At 38.4% G+C, this 17,972-nt stretch overlaps 2 protein-coding genes across 9 annotated transcripts in view; one reads left to right on the top strand and one right to left on the bottom strand.

The window, feature by feature from the left end:
• The window catches only part of XPO5 (exportin 5), a 46,522-nt gene extending 40,989 nt beyond the window's left edge, over positions 1–5,533 (bottom strand). For 2 of the 5 annotated variants that reach the window (XM_082345848.1, XM_082345847.1), the window contains exons 1-5: positions 5,266–5,528; positions 3,738–3,859; positions 2,760–2,832; positions 1,540–1,677; positions 1,194–1,376 (exon numbers count right to left, since the gene is read on the bottom strand). In XM_082345848.1, coding sequence (XP_082201974.1) covers positions 1,194–1,376; positions 1,540–1,677; positions 2,760–2,832; positions 3,738–3,859; positions 5,266–5,370 — 621 coding nt within the window. In that variant the 5' untranslated portion in view covers positions 5,371–5,528. Of the gene's footprint in view, positions 1–1,193; positions 1,377–1,539; positions 1,678–2,759; positions 2,833–3,737; positions 3,860–5,265 lie in introns of all 5 variants that reach the window. The other 3 variants (XM_082345849.1, XM_082345846.1, XR_014232386.1) reach the window with 2 other exon arrangements.
• A 167-nt stretch (positions 5,534–5,700) lies between these two features.
• The window catches only part of POLH (DNA polymerase eta), a 30,670-nt gene continuing 18,398 nt past the window's right edge, over positions 5,701–17,972 (top strand). The window contains exons 1-4 of one of the 4 annotated variants that reach the window (XM_082345851.1): positions 5,701–5,956; positions 8,494–8,634; positions 8,875–9,009; positions 10,446–10,573. In XM_082345851.1, coding sequence (XP_082201977.1) covers positions 8,498–8,634; positions 8,875–9,009; positions 10,446–10,573 — 400 coding nt within the window. In that variant the 5' untranslated portion in view covers positions 5,701–5,956; positions 8,494–8,497. Of the gene's footprint in view, positions 5,957–8,493; positions 8,635–8,874; positions 9,010–10,445; positions 10,827–17,972 lie in introns of those variants that run through there. The other 3 variants (XM_082345850.1, XM_082345852.1, XM_082345853.1) reach the window with 3 other exon arrangements.

Consider the following 17,972-nt stretch of genomic DNA (forward strand, 5'->3'; position numbering starts at 1 on the left):
AATCATTTATTAGGGGATCTTCAATAATTATTCTCTGAAATTCAGTTTCCTCATCCATAATATGGAGACAATACTTTCTGACTCTTAGGGTTGTTTTGAGGATTAAATAACATGTAAAGCAAGAAAAAGTATATGGCATATATTAGGTATTCATTGTGAGTTTCTCCCTACCCTGACACCAATAGTACCTTGTCATCATTTGTGTTAGTATCTAGTGCTTCCCTGAAAATAGACTTAAGGAAGATGTCAGAGGTAGAAAACCCCTGGCAACCCAAATTTTAATGATTTTTTTTGTGTGAAATAAGCATGTATGAGGATTCTAGATTAGGGTTCTGAAACCTCAAAACTATTGACATTTTGGGTCAGAAAATTATTTTGGAAGACTGTTCTGGGCATTATAGAATGTTTAGCATCGTGCCTGGCTTCTACCCATTAGAGGCCAGTAGCAACCCCTAGTTGTGACAACCTGGGGGGCAAAATCGCCCCTCCTTTTGAGAACCACGGTACTAGATTAACTTTCACACGGCCTTCTTCTAAAGGCTCTCTGCTAAAGATGACAATGATTGGAAAGACAGTATCTGGTTTGCCTTTTTCTGCAGAAGAAAAACCTCATCAGGAAGAAATACCAGGAATCATGTAATCAAGATTAATAAAACTTGGCACAGTTTCCACTGCAAAAGGGACCAAGACTAAATGGGACATCGAAATTTAACAGGGATACTATCCTGACCTATCAGGAATCTGGGTTTTCAAATATTAAGAATTAACCTTCAGGGAGTTCCTTGGTGGTCTAGTGGTTAGGATTCGGTGCTTTCACTGCCGTGACCCGGGTTCAATCCTTGGTCAGGGAACTGACATCCCACAAGCTGTGCGGCATGGCCAAAATTTTAAAAATAAATTAAACAAACAAAAAAGGAAATTAACCTTCATTTTCATACTATTTTCTTAGGAATTTTCTTACTATAAAAGGAATTATTTTTTTCTGGTAGGTATGGAAACTCATTGAATTGAGCTTCTTAGAAAATTAATTCCAGTTTTTCCTGTCATCTTTGTTTCTTTTTTGCTTATAAAATAGCCATTCCATTTACTAAACTGAACACCCTAGTTTCTTGCTAAAGGATTAACTTTAAAAAACAAACAAACCCACTCATGTTAGAAAAAAGAACTTCAGGGAGGTGGTATTTATCCCTTACCACTTGTTGGTACTTGTTCACATTTTCTTGAAGTGTGTTAAGTAGAAAAGTGAAGATTCTTTCCATGTTCTGGGTTAATGTTTGCTGGATATCCCTTCGTCTTTGAGGGGGTAGCGTCTGAAAGGTCACTACGTCCTCTGCCAGTCGCAAAAGGATGAACATCACTAATTCTGTCTGTGTTTCCTATACCAATAGAGAGAAGGTAGTTAAATGAAACCGAAATATGTTTTTCATTATAAATATGACCAAAGGCTCTTTTCTGCTGACAAGACAAACAAACCAACCAAAAAAACCCTGAAGAGCAAACAAAAACAAAAACCTGAATTGATACAGCTGTACTACATACCCCTTGTTTGGAAAGAGTGTCCAATTCTATTAGCATGTCAGGCCAGTGCTGTGGCCACTCCCGCTTGATCATTTCTACTACAATTCGAGACAGAACATCTTTAATATGGTTCTCCTCTTCCAAAATGTTCAGTGTTCCCTGAAAAAGTATAAGAGATATTAAGAGGTCTGCAAGACTGAATTCAAGGGAAAAAATTGGGCTGTAAAAGTGTACGAAACTCATGAGCAGGCCTACTTTTAAACTAAACAGAATAAACAAACCTGTTCTCCATATCTGAGTCACCTGTCCTGAATTCTCACTAATCATCCTTCCCACTTAATGCTTAACAGAGGGTTGCACTGGCTAATAAAATGGCTGTCTCATGGAGCAAGGAAGACATAACTGCTCTTCTCCTTTACAAACTGAAGAGACTCTCATATTGATTGTTTTCATTTTGTAAGAGGGCCAGGGTGGAAAAGTATGGAAGTAAGGAACACATTGAGAGGCTGATAAAGTGGGACAATAAGGAGCAACTAAATATTTTACCAGTAGTTCTAGTATTAGAAGATACAGAAAGACCATTACTGGGACTCTCTTCTGAAGTTTGATATCAAGACTAATGAATTATGACTTCTATCAAGTTTCCCCAGAATTAATAAAATACAAATCCTTAGCTAGCTAAGTTAATAATTTTGAAGGGAATTTTTTTTTTTCCTATTAACGACACTAGACTCTGGGGACGTAAAGGGGTGTGAATTCCCCTGCTCATGCCCTTTGTGAAACAGAACATAAAAGGCTATGGATTCTAAACATGTTCAAAGTCATATTCTAACACCTGAAACAAACTCATTCAGCATATTTTTTATTGCTAATATCATAAAGTAATTCACTTTAGAATAAAAGGAAACAAATAGCAAAGTGTAATCTAATTTAGAATTGATTAATCTAAGACTCTTACTCATTTGCTGAGAATGTTTAATCTCTCTGCCCTGTCTTCATAATTTTAAAAACAGAAGTCAACACATACGGGATTAATTAAATCCAGTAAAAGAAACGTGATGAACTGTGATTTCTAGTGATGGTGGTTCTTTTTATCTTGAAGGTAACATTTAATATTATATAAAGCATGCTGTTTGACCTATGCAGAAGCAGTGAATTTTCACACAAATGCTACATTGGAAAAGTCACACTTTGTCTAAACCACCTTGGAAACACAAGTCTTCCAACCAACCATTCCTTACATTTGCAATCAGCTCCATGACACTGTTCTTCAGATAGACCTTCTCCAATCGAGACATGCTGTTCCACCGAAACCTGGCCACCAAAATGCATAAAGTCAACAGAACCAAATTAGAAGTCTTCTCTTCAGAAGAGATTAGCTTTGATTCCTGTGTTAAAATTATGCTGGTGATTTCATTAAGAAACTATACTTTGGATTTTGGTATCCTTCAAAGAATGGACAGAAACAGTCCACATTTAACCAAAATGCTAACAGAAAAAAAAGAGTTTTATATAGGCAGCAGTCCATTAATTAGAATCAACACAGGATCTGTGCACAGATGAGCTTTTCCCCTTGATTTTATTGACAGACCAAAAGCAAACATATACCTGGGACAACTGCAACAATGTAGCTGATTTTCAGAAAATAGAATTTGAAAATACTAACTTCCTTTCTGAACTGGCTTAGGGAATAGCACAATTCCAGAAAAACTGTGGCTAAATGTTAAAAGCTGATTCTTCTGATAGGCACTGGGAGTAGGAGACTCAAGTTAGGAAGGGTTTTCAGTTATTCTCATATAATCTTGCTTAGAATTTGCCATTCACACGCAAACTTAAAAAAGAAAAGAAGAAAAGAAAAGAAATTAAAGACATGTTGCCTAATCAGAGATTCATTTACCTATACACTGCATTATTCTAAAAAAACTCTGAGGTCTGCTGGCATATATTAGGAGCTCAATAAATGCTAGCTAAATGACTGTGAGCTAATACTTGCAGAATGCTTAGTATGTACCCTGCACTTTACACAGATGAAGAAACTTGAGAAAGGTTAAGTTCCGAATGAGAGCTCCCGTGAGGTTGTGATAACCTCTCAGGAATCATTCCTTTCTCCCTGGGGATTGCTCTTTTCTACTCACCTAAACATTACCTCTATGAGTTATACAAGAAATAAAGATTTGCTCTCTCACACACTTGAGTGGTAAGGTCCAAAATCTCCTTACTTGACAACGTGTTCCAGGATCTGAAGGCCAAAATGTCTGACAATTGCAATTTGTGTTTTCTCAGCCAACCGCAAGCCACAGGGGACACATATAGGGCACTTTTCTTTAAACTCCTCACAAAACTGAAAAGAAGAAAAGTTAGTGTTTCCCTTAGGAGCCAAGAAAGTGTAAAGACTAAAAAAAAAAAACTTCATCTTCAACTCCAACCTGAGCTATATTTTTAAGCTGCAAAATCTAGATCAATATTATATGAATAAAGAACTGATAAACATTCCTTTCACTTTGATAGTTCCAGATTTCCCATGCAATGGCCAATTAGTGTTAGAAAAAATAAATTTGACATAAATGAGTAAAAAATTGTTAGAGATACACCCCTGAAGTATACAGGTAAAATGACAATTTCTAGGATTTGCTTTAAAAACCTTTGGTGGGGGGAGGGATAAAGCAAATGTGGTAAAATCTTTACAGCTGCTGAGTTTAGGTGATGGGTATACACAAGACCATTGCAGTATTCTACTTTTGTGTCTATCTTTAATATTTCATAGTAAAAGACAAACTAATAGAACCCAAATATTTCTGATTCCAAATCCTGTGGCATACATCTATATATTGTAAAGTTTCCTCCAAGTGATGCTCACGCTACTTTATGAAGTTACATCTCTTAAAATACGCACGGCACGAATATTTCTTCCTAGAGGTCATTTCTCACAGCCCACATACATTGTTTGATGGGGGAATAAACTCGAATTGTATTAGCATCCCCATTGGTTTTGTATTAGCATTCCCAAATTACACCACAAGAATCAGTCCCGGTAGCAGAGCATCCGACAGTCAAGAAAACTACTTTCAGGAAACCAAAAGACCCTTGTTAAAATGCAAAGTAAGTGGTAGAAGTTCATCTTTGCGCAAAACAGCCTAAGAATATCACACAATAAAAAACATGGGGGGGTGGGGTGAGAATTAGGCCAGAAATACCCAAGACACAGAAGTGGGTTATGGAGAGGTGTAAGGGTGTTAAGTAAAGGGGCACTAGAGGGGCTGGAGCTCGGTTAGGGCGGGTCAGGAGTGGGTCAGCAAGGAAACGTTTAGTGCAGCGGAGACTATAAAGATTGTGGCCGGTGTTGGGGACGGGTTGGACACGTGCGCCACGGGAAGGCGAGGGGATGCAGGGATGTGGGGTTTGAGGGAATAAAGTGGGTGCAGCCGGCTGTGGAGGGGGTCGTGGTAAGGAGAAGAGTAAACAGAAGTGGCGAGGGGGGAGGAGAGGGCAGTGGGAAGTGGTGGTGCGATGAGACGGCCACAGAGAGCTAGGGACGAGAGCGTCCCGGGAGAAGGGCAGGCGCGGCGAGCACAGAAGACGGGGAGTGGTAAGAGGCGCGGAAAGCGGCGAGGGGAGGGCCCCCAGGGGTTGGGGACCGAGGTCCAGGGGCCGCGTGGGCGGGAGACGGCCAGGATCGTGGGCTGCGCCGGTACGGCTGGGGCTGGGGGAGGGTCTCGGAGCAGGCCCGGGGCGACAGACTCCAGCTACCTTGAGGGCTTCTAGCCGGTAGCGCTGGGTGGAGCTGGGGTCCATCATGATCGTCACCGCTTTCACCAGCTGCTCGCACAGCGCGTTCACTTGATCCATCGACATGACTAGTGCCACGCGCCGCAAGCGCGCACCACGGACGTCCCGGAAGCACTAGGCACGGACCGCTCCGTTGGCGGGACCACACGCTGGTACCCGGCCGCGGCGGGCTGAAGGAGGACGGTGGGGAGCGGGAGGAGGAGCGTTAGCCGCAGAAGACCCAGCCGGGAAAAAGCCAGCGCTGCGCACGCGCCCGACCGTCCAGTACGCATGCGCCCGCGGAAGTGGCGACTTCCTTTTGACGGTTGCTCCTTGGTGGGCGGAGCGAGAGACTTAGGGGCCGCGGTGCGCAGGCGCGTCAACGGCCCTCGGCGGCGCGCGCGCCGTATAATTGCCGGGAAGGCTGTGCGCAGATCTCGGTGGCTAAGGCTGGACCTGCCTGGCTGTGCCGGCTGCTGCCAGGGCGAGGATCGTCTGCGCGCCTAGGTCCTTTTCTCCTTCGTTGCCGGGAGTAAATCTCTCTCGAAACCGACTGATCCGTTCCCGGAAAGGGGACGGATATTCAAGACCACTTCATCGTCCTTCCAGTGGACACCGAGCCCAGCATCGGTGGCGTCCGCTGGTGGCGGTTTTGCCAAGTGTTGTCACATTGGTAAGAGAATTTAGAACCGTTCGGTATCTCTGTTTTTAGACTTTTCATGTTGCCTTGGCTATTGGTTGTATAATATAGCAGTGACTGGGGACAACTTTGGGCCAAAATCACATGAAATAGAAATACTTGCTCACAAAGAGAAAAGGCCCTAGTATTGCCTCTTAAGAGGATTTTTCTTGTGGAAAAAAAATGGTAGCTCTTAAACCTCCCTCTTCACCTGTACGTATTTTCCTGGGGTGTGTTATCACCTGATTGGCACCAAACTTGTTTTGTAAAAATTGGGGTAAATCGAGATCGTTAATGATGAATAATTGCAAATACCGAAGGTGTGTACAGTTTTGATCATTTGAAGTGCTATATATATCATATATATGAAATATATATATGTATATCATATATATATATAATATTTATATGACTTCAAAATAGTGTAATCCTTATTCCCAAAGGAGGGTTTTGGCAGAGAGTATGTTTCATTTTTCATCTTTAAAAAACCCTTGCTTTCTCCAGCAAAATACATAAACTGAAAACTAAAACAGTTAAAATCTGAATATCCGTTTTGGTTTTGTATATTTAGGAAATGTTTGCTGTACTTAAATCACTGCTCCCTGTTCATATTCCACTTCTAGTGTTTGTATCTAATATGGTACTTACCTGGGTGTGTGTGTGTGACAATGCATTTACTGTTTTTAATCTGGCGTTATCTGTTCCAGGACTGTACAAAAGCCACTTCAAGGTAAAGTGATTTCTGACATGTTATGGTTTTAACTTATAAATGTTTAAAGTTTACGTTCTGCCTGTTTTAGGTGAGTGGAATTTGTAAGGAATTAATGCCTTGAATACTCTGATTTTTTGAATTCATCATTTTCTTTCCCCTAATCTTCCAGCTTTGTAGTTGCATGACACTTTTTTCAAGGTGAATGTTAATTTTTGACACTTTTTAAAAAAAAAGAATACAGTTGAGTGCTTACTCAACTGTATAACCTGTGTTCTCTCATATTTAAATCATGAATTACTGTGTTTCCACAAATATCTTATTTACCTTAAGTCAGTGGTTTTCAATCTCTGCTTTTAAAAATCATGAGAGAGAGAGAGCTTATTAGAGAGAGCTTTTAAAAATCATGATGGCCAGGTCACACCCATACCAATTAAGTTACATGTCTGGTGGTAGAAGCCAGAAACCAATAGTATTAAAGGTTCCTAGGTGATTCTAATCTGTAGCAAAGTTTGCAGAACCACGACTTTAGTTTACTGAATTATTCTTTTAGATTTCTAACAATGTTAAATGAAAACGTTAGTCCGTATTCACTGTGTATGAGGTTTGTTCTTTCAGTCTAGCATCCATACCTTTATATATGTCTGTCTACAAATAGTATGTAGTATTGTTTTCTTTTTGTCTTCAAAAATTTACATGAATGGGTAGAAAATCACCTTTAGAACATCACAAAGTAATTGTGACAGGCCAGATCCACTGATGGGTGCTTAGTGGTTGAAAGTTTGAGGAGAAATAGGGTATTTGCATAGTCTCAAAGTATCTCTCCTAAGAAAGGAAAAAATAATAGCTTTACAGTGAGAAACCTAGCAAACACTATCTCAACTAAATGATATGTTAACATCACCAGTATTAACACACAGCGACATCATGAACCTCCCAACATGATACACTGAGAAAAGCAGAACCCTTCCATAATATTCTTGCTAAAAATGCATAACCTCAGTCTAATCAAGAGAAAAACGTCAGACAAACCGAAACTGAGAGACATTCTCAAAGCAACTGAGTAGTTCCCTTCAGAAGTGTCAAGGTCATGAAAAACATGAAGTGTCACAGATTGGAGAAGACTAAGGAGACGTGATGACTAAGACTGGATCCTAAGCTGGATTCTGGAACCAAAAATGAACATTAGTGGAATAACTGGTAAAATTCAAGTAAAGTTTGTAGTGTGAATATTATACTAATGTTCATTCTTTAGTTTTGATAATTGTGCTGTATAAAATGTTAGCATTAGGGGAAACTGGGTATAGGAGAACCCTACTATATTTGCAACTTTTCTGTAAGTGTAAAAGTATTTCAAAATAAAAAGTTTTTAAAATTCACATGAATGCTTTGATATTATATATCATTTTCTGCTTCTCTTTTCCCTGAACTTATATTTGAGATTTGTCTGTCAACTAGATTAACTGTTGACTTTATCCCTCCATTGACGTGCATTGTGGTTTTAATTTGCATTTCCCTATGACTAATGATGTTGAGCCATTTTCATGTGCCTGTTGACTATTTGTATATCTTCTTTTGTGAAGTGTTCAGTTCTTTGGGGGGATGGGTATTCTTTAAAGCTTTCAATATTTATTACCTTTCTAAAGTTGTATCAGTTTATTATTTTCCTGCCAGCAGTATATGAAAATGCCTGTTTCATTATTGTTCGTTTCCATGTTCCCATGCTTATGGTAATTCAACAATGGAAGAATGGAAATATAATTTTCTTTGGTACTTTTTATTCAGTATCCTTTCTAACTGTCCATAAAATATTGTCTTACAGAAAAATGGCTAATGGACAAGACCGGGTAGTTACTCTAGTGGACATGGACTGTTTTTTTGTTCAAGTGGAACAGCGGCAAAATCCTCATTTGAGGAATAAACCTTGTGCAGTTGTACAGTACAAATCATGGAAGGGTGGTGGGTATGTGTCATAGTTATTGTTGTAACTCTCAACTACTGTTTTAATCTATAAGAATACATGGCACTATGCTAGGTCCTGTTTTTGAGGGTTCTGAACTGCTGTGTTTGAGACTGAATAGTAGCATCAGTGACCAAAAAGTTTCTACTATTATGTTTATAACCTATTCATCATGTTAAGTTTTAATTATTTTTGCTTGTGATCATGTAATATTTTTCTGTTCCCCTTTTTTCCTAACCTTAGAATCGTTGCAGTAAGTTACGAAGCTCGTGCATTTGGGGTCACTAGAAACATGTGGGCAGATGATGCTAAGAAGTTATGTCCAGATCTTCTACTGGCACAAGTTCGTGAGACCCATGGAAAAGCTAACCTCACCAAGTAAGAAGAAAAGCTTGTTTAAGGGGAATGGAAGAGTTGGAAGCATTTCATGAGGCTAGGAACTCATGTTTCTAATTTGTTTTATGTAAATAACCTCTGAAAAAGTTCCCTTTAGTCAGCTAAATTTTCAGTGTGGAATGAAAACAGATTTTAGTATTGCGTTTTAGGAACAGTTCAGAATCATTATTACCTATAATAATTGCTACCCTTAATACCCTTTCAGTTCCTTAATTATTTAAAAATTGGTTGTTATAATTAAAACTTAATTCCACTTCCCATGTTCTCAGGCCAAAAGTCTGAAGTGTTTGAAGTAATTAAATTGACTGTGAAACTAATAAGAGTTTTTCCAGAGAAGGCTGAGTCAAACTCACGTTCTAGTGCAATATCTAGAATTATTTGCCAGAATTGAACAGTCCCAAAGAAGCTTAATTTCTCTGTTTTTGAACTGAGCTATCTGCCCAGATTTTAGAAAGTTAGCCTTGGAATGGGAGGCATTAGTATAGGCATAGCCAAGTTAGAGGTAGATACAAGCCCCAGTCATTATAATAATCCTAATAGCTAGTGTATAGTGAGCATACGTCGTATGCCAGGCACTGTGTTAAATTCTTCATTGGCAGTGTCTCTTAAATCTCACATTGTTATAAGGAAGGTTCTAGTATTATCCACCCCCCCACCCCCCCACACACACAGATGAGGGACCGATTTAGAGAGGTTAAATAATTTAAGTTCACACAGTTAGGAACTGGAAGACTGAGGATTCAATTTTTTCAGATCTCCACGTTCTCACAGTACACTATACTGTGTGGGGTGGTGTGTGTAGGGATCATGCTTTGACTTGGGACTTGAGATATTCCTGAATTCACCTATCAATTAGAAGTCTAAAGGTGGAGTGTCATAGCCAACCTCACATTGGGATTATTGCCAGAAAAGAAGACAGATTTGACTGAAGATTAATACTGTAACCCTAAAGTAGAATTAATTCAGCTAATGGATATATGCTATGTTGTATTGAATAGAATTTTATGCTGGGAAAGACAATGTAACTTCCCAGAAATATAGTTGACTTCAGAGTGTGATTTTGAAAAGCCTCATGCCACCAACTTAAAACTGGATCATTTATTTTACTCTTAAAATCTTCATCAAATAATGAACAAAGGCAGTTTTAGAAAATTTAGGAATAAGTTTGTAGACCAGAGAGTTATTAATGAAGACTTGGTAATTTAAAATTATTATTTTAATAATTAACCTGAGATGCCAGGTTATAAAAATAAAAATATGATTTGCAGAAACATATGTATACTTAGTTTATCAAATATTCTTAAAAATACCTTGGAGTGATTTACTTAAGAGTCTGTGAAAGAACACCAACTACTGCAATAGAGCATCCTTGCCTTGCTCTGTATGTGTGTGAGTATACTGTGCTCTCATGCTCTTAGGTACCGGGAAGCCAGTGTGGAAGTGATGGAGGTAATGTCTCGTTTTGCTGCGATTGAACGTGCCAGCATTGATGAGGCTTATGTAGACCTGACCAGTGCTGTACAAGAGAGACTGCAAAAGCTCCAAGGTCAGCCTCTCTCAGCAGACTTGTTGCCAACCACCTACATTGAAGGGTTGCCCCAAAGCCTTACAACAGCAGAAGGGACTGTTCAGAAAGGTACTTCCATAGCATCATATTGCTTCTGCTTCCTGCCTTTGGAACCTGCTTTGCTTGGTCACACTGCTCCTTCTTGGATTGATTGAAAGGAAACTTAAACTACAACGTGAATGAATCACAAGGACTCACATGGAAGCATATACAAATTCTCTTATCTTTCCAGGTATATGGATGTTGAGAAGCTGTGAAATCTGTATTAACATCAAGTTTCTCTTTAGACATAACTAGGGCAGGTTAAAGTTATCAGTAGAAGGCTGACTGAGCACTTCCGTTATTTGTAGGTTAATTTATATTATTGTAACTTGGTTCATAAGAAGAGTGAGCTTTTTTAAGGGGACCTAAACAACAGGGAGTTGAATTACTCAAAATTTCTAATCAGTTCTCAGAATAATGTCATCGATGGGCTGTTCAAGGCCTCTCTCATTTTACTTTACTTATTTTACTTCTTTTCCCCTTCATAGTGATTCCCCCTTCTCCCTTCCTACCCCACAAACCCTCTGGCACTCACTGATGTATATCTTCTTAAATATGTGTATGTCTTTATAAATTGTACAGTGTTGCTTTGTACATGTGCTTTTAATTATTTTTATTTGTTATTATCATTTTTCATTTATTTTTTATTTATTGAAATATAGTTGATTTGCTATTACTTTCAGGGGTACAACATAGTGATTCAATATTTTTATAGATTATACTCCATTTAAAGTTATTATAAAATAATCACTGCATAATATATCCTTATTGCTTATTTATTTTATGCACAGTATTTTGTATCTCTAAAACCCCTACCCCTATCTTGCCCCTTCCTCTCCCATCTCCTCACTGTGTAACCACTAGTTTGTTCTCTATATCTGTGAGTCTGTTCCAGTTTTGTTGTATTAATTCATTTATTTTTTAGATTCCACATATAAGTGATAACACAGTATTTGTCTTTCTCTGTCTGACTTATATAACGTATGCTTTTAAAACTTGTGCTTTTTAAGCACGTGAAAAGGTGCTCAACATCACTAATTATTAGAGAAATGCAAATCAAAACTACAATGAGGGGCTTCCCTGGTGGCGCAGTGGTTGAGAATCTGCCTGCCAATGCAGGGGACACGGGTTCGAGCCCCGGTCTGGGAAGATCCCACATGCCGCGGAGCAGCTGGGCCCGTGAGCCACAATTACTGAGCCTGCGCGTCTGGAGCCTGTGCTCTGCAACAAGAGAGGCCACGATAGTGAGAGGCCCACGCACCGCGATGAAGAGTGGCCCCTGCTTGCCACAACTAGAGAAAGCCCTCGCACAGAAACGAAGACCCAACACAGCCATAAGTAAATAAATAAATAAATAAAAATTTAAAAAAAGAAACAAAAAACTACAATGAGGTATCACCTCACACTGGTCAGAATGGCCATCTACAAACAACAAATGCTGGAGAGGGTGTGGAGAAAAGGGAACCCTCCTACACTGTTGGTGGGAATGTAAATTGGTACAGCCACTATGGAGAACAGTATGGAGGTTCCTTAAAATCTAAAAGTAGAACTACCATATCGGGGCTTCCCTGGTGGCGCAGTGGTTGAGAATCCGCCTGCCAGTGCAGGGGACACAGGTTCGATCCCTGGTCCGGGAAGATCCCACATACCCTGGAGCAACTAAGCCCGTGTGCCACAACTACTGAGCCTGTGCTCTGGAGCCCGCGAGCCACAATTACTGAGCCTGCGTGCTGCAACTACTGAAGCCCGTGCACCTAGAGCCCATGCTCCACAACAAGAGAAGCCACCACAGTAAGAAGCTGTGCACCACAACAAAGAGTAGCCTCCGCTCGCTGCAACTAGAGAAAGCCCGTGTGCAGCAATGAAGACCCAACACAGCCAAAAATAAATAAATAAAATAAATAAAGTTAAAAAAAAAAAAAGAACTACCATATGACCCAGTAATCTCACTCCTGGGCATATACCCAGAGAAAACCATAATTCAAAAGTATACATGCACCCTAGTGTTCATTGCAGCACTATTTACAATAGCCAAGACATGGAGGCAACCTAAATGTCCATCAACAGGAATGGGTAAAGAAGATGTGGTACATATATACAATGGAATATAACTCAGCCATAAAAAAGAACAAAATAATGCCATTTGCAGCAACATGGATGGACCTAGAGATTGTCATACTGTGTGAAGTAAGTCAGACACAGAAAGACAAACATATGATATCGCTTATATGTGGAATATAAAAAAAAAAAAAAAGGGTACAAATGAACTTATGTACAAAACAGAAGTAGCGTCACGGATGTAGAAAACAAACTCATGGTTACCAGGGGATAAGGTGGTGGCGGAGGGATAAATTGGGAGAGTGGGACTGACATATACACACTACTATATATGAAATAGATAACTAATAAGAACCTGCTGTATAGCACAGGGAATTCTACTCAATACTCTGTAATGACCTATATGGGAAAAGACTCTAAAAAAAAGAGAGTGGATATATGTATATGTGTGACTGATTCACTGTGCTGTACACCTGAAACTAACACAACATTGTAAACTAACTATACTCCAATAAAAATTAAAAAGAAAAGATGCAGTTGAGTATAAACTGCATCAATTTGCTGTGAAACAATGTTTAAAAAAATTTGTGCTTTTTAATTACATGATAGTACTGTTATTATAGGTCTCATTCTTTTTCTTAATTTTCTTTCATTGCTGATTTTATACATCTATTCATGTAGCTGTATTTATGTGTAATTGATTGCTTTTAATTGCAGCATAATCCGTGGTATGGATCTACCATGTTTACAGACCCTTCTCCTACTGATGAGCTCATTGGTTGCTTCTCACGTCCTTCTGTTTATATGATGAATGTCCTCATTAATCCTCTTTTGGACATATGCAAGGGTTTCTCTGGGAAGTATTTTAAGGAGTGGACTGCTAGATTATAGGGTATACACATACACTTAGTTTCACTAAATACTGCCAAATTGCTCCCCAGAATAGCTGTAACAATTTGCCCTACCTCTGACAGTACACAAGAATTCCTGTTTCCTCCATGGCCTCACCAGCAATTGGTATTATCTAATATTTTAAAGTACCTGCCAATGTGATGGCTATAAAGGGGTATTTTATGTTTTGGGGTTTGTTTTAATTTATACTTCTCTTTACTAATTGAGGTTGAGCTTCTCTTCATATACTTGTTAGCCAATTGAGTTTCTACTTTTGTGAATTGCTTATTTATGATCTTCACCCAATTTTCCATTGGATTTCTGCCTTTTTTTGTTTTTGGAAGAGCTCCTTGTGTATCCTAGTTGTTGGTCCCTTGTCTATTTTTGACTCTTCAAATATCTTTTCCCAAGTCTGTCATCCATTAACTTTGTTTATGCTGTACTTTGTTGAACAAATTCTTTTAGTCCTTCAGTTTTTCACCTTATGGTTTGTGCATTTTGAATCTCATTTTAGACATCCATTTCTACCAGATGCTCCTAAAGACATTTTTCTACATTTTCTTCTATTTGCCTTATAGCTTATTTTTAGGTATTTCAGCTATATGGAGTTTACCTTTATTTGATTTAAGGTAGGGAGCCACCTTAGTTATTATTCTTATAGTGAGTCAGTTTTCCCAACAATTATTTATTAATAATCCATTCTTTCTCAACTTATATATCAGTGGGTCTGTTTCTGTAGTGTCCCATTAGTGTCTGCTTCTGCTTCAGAAACACATTATTTTTATTAGTTTGTAGTATGTCATAATATTTGATAAGGACTCCCCTCTGCTTTTGTTTTTCAAAATTGTCTTGGCTATTTATGCACCTTTATTGTTCAATACATGTTTTAGAATACATTAGTTTAATTCTTCAAAAAATCCTGGGAGTTACATTAAATTTACATATTTAGAGAGGATAGTTATCTTAATGCTAAGTTATCCCATCCATAAACATTTCACCGATTTTTTAGGTCTTCATTTATGTCCCTTTTAGTGATTTTTGTTTATTTTTTAAAATTTATTTTATTGAAGTATAGTTGATTTACAATGTGTTAATTTCTGCTGTACAGCGAAGTGATTCAGTAAGACATATATATAATTCCTTTCATATTGTTTTCCTTTATAGTTTATCACAGTATATTAAATATAGTTCCCTGTGCTATACAGCAGGACCTTGTTGTTTATCCATTCTATATACTATAATAGTTCGTATCTAATAATCCCAAACTCCCAATCCATGCCTCACCCTGCCCTTGGCAACCACAGGTCTGTTCTCTATGTCTGTAAGTCTATTTCTGTTTTATAGATAAGTTCGTTTGTGTCATATTTTAGATTCCACATACCTTTTAGTGATTTAAAAAAAAATTTTTTTAAATAATTTTTTGGAACAAGTTGCTTTTATTTTTTATTTTTTTAATATTTATTTATTTATTTAGGCTGCGCCAGGTCTTAGTTGCAGCACGCAGGATCTTTGTTGTGCCGTGTTTAGTTGCGGCATGCGGGATCCTTAGTTGCTGCATGAGGACTACTTAGTTGCGGCATGTGGACTACTTAGTTGCGGCATGCACTCATAGTTGCAGCATGCATGTGGAATGTAGTTCCCCGACAGGGATTGAACCCGGGCCCCCTGCATTGGGAGTGAGGAGTCTTACCCACTGGACCACCAGAGAAGTCCCCCTTTTAGTGATTTTTTAAATTAAAATTTTTGATTTATATTTCTGCTGCTTCTGAAATCTAGAATCCAGTATGTTTTCCTTTTTCTTTCTCATCTGAACTTTTAATTGATGTAATATACATAAAGTATATAAATTGTACGTGTACACCTTGAGTGATTTCACAAAGTAAACCCACTTCTGTAAGCAGCACCCAGATCAAAAAACATCAGAATTCTAGAAGCCACCTTTGCCAACCCTCCCAGTCATTATCTATTCCTCTCCCCCCTCTCCTATATAACCACTGTCCTGATTTCTATTTAGCTTAATTTTGAACTTTATAAAATTGAAATTATGCAGTATATACTTGAGTCTGGCTTCATTCACTAAACATTGTGAGATTCATCCATTCTGTTGTATATAGTTGAGTCTCTGTAGTATTCCATTGTATGAATATACCACAATTTACCCATTCTACTGTTGATGGATATTTGGGTTTTTTCCTGTTTTGGACCACTAAGAATAGTGCTGCTATGAACATTTTTGTAAATGTCTTTTAGTGTATGCATTTCTGTTGAGCATATGACTAGAAGTGCTCAGTTATGGGGTTTGTCTGTACTCAGCTTTAGTTTGCCTGTACTCAGCGTTAGTAGATACTACCAAAAGGTTTCCAAAATGGTTATACTGATTTATAATTCCACTAGCGGTATATGAGAGTTCTAGTTGTTCCACATCTTTTTCAACACTTGCTTTTTTCTCTTTTGTTTTTTAGCCATTTTGATGAGTGTATAGTGATATCATATTATGGTTTTAGTCTGCACGTTCCTGGTGTTAATGAAATTGAGCACCTTTTTGTAAGTTGATGACCATTCTTCTTTCATGAAGTGCCTGTTTAAGTATTTGCCCATTTTTTTGGTTTAATTGTCTTATTCATCCATAGGACTTCTTTAGGTATTCTGGATATGAGTCATTATCAAATATATGTATTACAACATCTTCTGGTTTGTGGCTTGTTTTTCACTCTCTTTTTTTTTTTTTTTTTAATTTTTTGGCCACGCTGTGCAGCATGTGGGATTCCAGTTCCCCAACCAGGGATTGAACCTGTGCCCCCTGCAGTGGAAGCGTGGAGCCCTAACCATTGGACCGCCAGGGAATTCCCTTGTTTTTTACTCTCTTAATGGTGGCTTTTGATGAATAGAGGCTCTTAATTTTAATTTGGTCCAGTTTGTCTTTTTTTTTTCTTTATGGATAGTATTTTTTTTTTTTTAAGAAGGGAGTCATTATTTTTTTTTTAAGTATTTATTTGTTTATTTATGGCTGTGTTGGGTCTTCGTTTCTGTGCGAGGGCTTTCTCTAGTTGTGGCAAGCGGGGGCCACTCTTCATCGCGGTGCGCGGGCCTCTCACTATTGTGGCCTCTCTTGTTGCGGAGCACAGGCTCCAGACGCGCAGGCTCAGTAATTGTGGCTCATGGGCCCAGCTGCTCCGTGGCACATGGGATCCTCCCAGACCAGGGCTCGAACCCGTGTCCCCTGCATTGGCAGGCAGATTCTCAACCACTGCACCACCAGGGAAGCCCTGGATAGTATTTTTTAAGGTCTTCTTTACCTATTCAAGATCATGAAGAAACTCTCCTATATTATTTTAGAAGCTTTATTGTTTTGCCTTTTACATTTAGATTTACTATCCATTATGTGTGTGTCTGCAGGATGTGAGGTAGGGATCAAGATTCCTTTTTTTATTACATGAGTATCCAATTATAATATCCTTATTAAAGCTTTACTTTTTTCTAAAAAGGTCTTGTACATTATGTTAGTTCCTAGATGCTTTAATTTTTTTTAATTGCCATTACAGTTTTGTGTTTTTTTCTATTATATTCTCCACTTGGTTATTGATGTGTAGGAGAATGATAAGTGATTTTTTTTTGGTAAGCTTATCTTTATTTACTTTATCTGCCTGACAAAAACTTGAGATATAATCTGCATGAAAGTGCTTTAATAAAATGTACTTGATGGTTAAAAATATTTTCTTAGGGATTTCCCTGGCGGTTCAGTGGTTAAGACTACTGCAGGGGTCACGGGTTCGATCTCTGGTCGGGGAAGTTCTGCATGCTGTGTGGTGTGGCCAAAAAAAAAAAATTTCTTAGACTAGAATTAAATTAGGGCAATTAAAACTTGCTTTTATGATAATATTAGATTATGATAGTTCTAGATACCAGGTAGAAAAGAATCTGGGTCTTATTATTTTTTTTAATCAAAATATTATGAAAGTGGAATTCAGCTGGATCTCACAGAGCAAAGATTCTGCGTCTAGAGGCTTTTTAACACCTTTTCATACACATTTTCTAGTACTTATGATAATGGCTATATTCAAAACGATGTATCTATTCTCCCCTTCATTTGTAACATGTACTTTAGCTTTATTTTGTAACATTATTCTTATTTATTTTTTAAATTAATTTATTTTTTATTTATTTACTTTTGGCTACATTGGGTCGTCACTGCTGCGCATGGGTTTTGTCTAGTTGGGGTGAGCGGGGGCTACTCTTCATTGTGGTACGCAGGCTTCTCACTGCGGTGGCTTCTCTTGTTGCGGAGCACAGGCTCTAGGCACGTGGGCTGTAGAGCACAGGCTCAGTAGTTGTGGCACATGGGCTTAGTTGTTCCACGGCATGTGGAATCTTCCCAGACCAGGGATCA

Source organism: Balaenoptera borealis, assembly GCF_965194805.1.
Source record: "Balaenoptera borealis genome assembly, chromosome: 12".
Classification (NCBI taxonomy): Eukaryota; Metazoa; Chordata; class Mammalia; order Artiodactyla; family Balaenopteridae; genus Balaenoptera; species Balaenoptera borealis.